The sequence below is a fragment of the Pterocles gutturalis genome, unplaced genomic scaffold, assembly GCF_000699245.1.
Source record: "Pterocles gutturalis isolate BGI_N339 unplaced genomic scaffold, ASM69924v1 scaffold42128, whole genome shotgun sequence".
Classification (NCBI taxonomy): domain Eukaryota; kingdom Metazoa; phylum Chordata; class Aves; order Pterocliformes; family Pteroclidae; genus Pterocles; species Pterocles gutturalis.
This window is the reverse complement of record NW_010124531.1, coordinates 63,684-65,576: the sequence shown is the minus strand read 5'-3', so window position 1 is coordinate 65,576 and position 1,893 is coordinate 63,684. Positions and strand designations below refer to the sequence as shown.

General features: G+C 48.3%; 1 protein-coding gene across 1 annotated transcript in view; it reads left to right on the top strand.

The window, feature by feature from the left end:
* The window catches only part of LOC104465290 (cystathionine beta-synthase-like), a 22,571-nt gene that overhangs the window by 15,536 nt on the left and 5,142 nt on the right, over positions 1 to 1,893 (top strand). Inside the window, exons 10-11 of the mRNA XM_010078273.1 lie at positions 583 to 688; positions 1,332 to 1,403. Coding sequence (XP_010076575.1) covers positions 583 to 688; positions 1,332 to 1,403 — 178 coding nt within the window. The remainder of the gene's footprint in view (positions 1 to 582; positions 689 to 1,331; positions 1,404 to 1,893) is intronic.

Below are 1,893 nucleotides of genomic sequence, written 5' to 3'. Positions count from 1 at the left end.
TTTCCCTACGTGCAGCAAACCACATGCGTGCACACAGACACAGGGAGCATTTAAGTCTTCCCATCACGTTGGCCTGGTATTCCAAGCATGAATGTAATGTTTATGGTTTTCTTCAGTCTTTACAATGCATTTAAAGCCAATCTTTGATTGCTAAATATGTCAGCCTGAAGCTCTGGATTTGGCATGGTCTTCTCCTCACCCAAAGGACGGGTGCAGCATGGCCAGCAGTAGTATGAATGGCCCCATATTGAACCTTTCAGCCCTTGGCTTGCCCTCAGAGTCATCATAAGAAGTGGTTCATGAAGTTCATAAAGTGACACTTATGTTGCCCATTGCCAAGAGCCATCGCATGAACACGTCCCTTTAGTCCCTGTCTCTTCCCGACCCTAAAACCTACAAGGCTGTGGGGCCAATTGTCCTCCCAATCCCAGTAGCTTGAGGAGGTGCCACCTCTGCTATTGCCTGGTCTTGGTACCCCTGGTAGCATTAACAAGGGCAGCACTATGCCCTGCACACCAGGACTGTGGCCCTAAACCCTGGGCAGCCCCAACACTTGTCTCTCTCTTCTTGGTACCCATCCAGGTGGCAGCTCGGGCAGCGCCATGTCCATCGCTGTGCAGGCTGCCAAGGACCTGAAGGAAGGTCAGCGCTGCGTCGTCATCCTGCCTGACTCCGTCAGGAACTACATGTGAGTTTCTTTCTTCTTCACCTGCTTTCCAGCAGTGAGGTGGGAGCTCCCATAACCTTCTCCCCTCCTCCCTGCATATGGCCTGGATTGGGGCCATGGGGCCCTTTGGTGACACGAGCTTAGCACTGCTGAGCCCACGTGGTATGGGCTGCTGGAGAGCCACCCCAGTAACTGATAGCATGGCACCTGGAACAAGCCCAGAGCTGGGAGTCTCCCTTGAGCAGCTCACAGGGAAAACAAACAAACAAACAAACAAACAAACAAACAAAAAAAACCCCAAACAAAAAAACCCAACAAACCCAAAACAACAGGGAGAAATAGCATACTGCCATGGCAAGCACCAGGGACTGGGTGTTGGGACACTTGTGTTTTATTTCCTCTTGTTACTGACTTACTGCACGGAGCAGGAATCAGTCAAGCTACAGTTTTTGAACTTGCATGCCTAAAGTTAAGAAGGCAAATAGCTGACGTGCTTCTAAGAGTTACTGAGCACCCGCAGCTCCCATTGACCTTAAAAGGGGCTAAGAGCAGCCAGCTGCAAAAATCATGGGAGCCCTGGGGCAGTGCTGTGGTCTAGTGCATGAAACAAAGCACGACTTCTTCTGGAAGACTCACAGACTTGCTCTTTGTTGGTGATTTCTAGGTCCAAATTTTTGAATGATAAATGGATGATGAGAAATGGTTTCCTAAATGACATCCAGGAGCACAAGCCTTGGTAAGACAACGTCCGCTGATATAAACGGTGGTAAGGGAATCACTTTTCTGAATCTGGAAATTATTATCTTCAAAGTATTATCTTTTAGTATTTAGAAAAAAACAGTTAAGTCCAGATCCCTCTGGGGAGGCTGTAATGTCAGCTCCTCTCTTTTGAGTGGTTAGGTATCCCAGTTCTCCAATCAAAGTCTATAATAAAGAGCCATTTCTATCCCAAAGTTGCTGATCTGCTCCCACATGGCAGTCATTGTCCAAACCAACTAAAACTTGCCAAGCAGAACAGCTGAGGCAGACATTTACCTCTGCTCAAAACCTCCTCTGTACTCCACAGCTGATGTTCAAAGGAACATCAAGCCGGTGGGGAGATGAGTCCGTCCTGTAGCAAGCACCCTTTCAAACAGCTCTGGAGGTCTTTTCAGGCAGGGAACAGTACATTTTCACTTTCCAGAGCTGCAGGCCAGAAAAGATGACCAACTCAGCTGTCTCTTGCA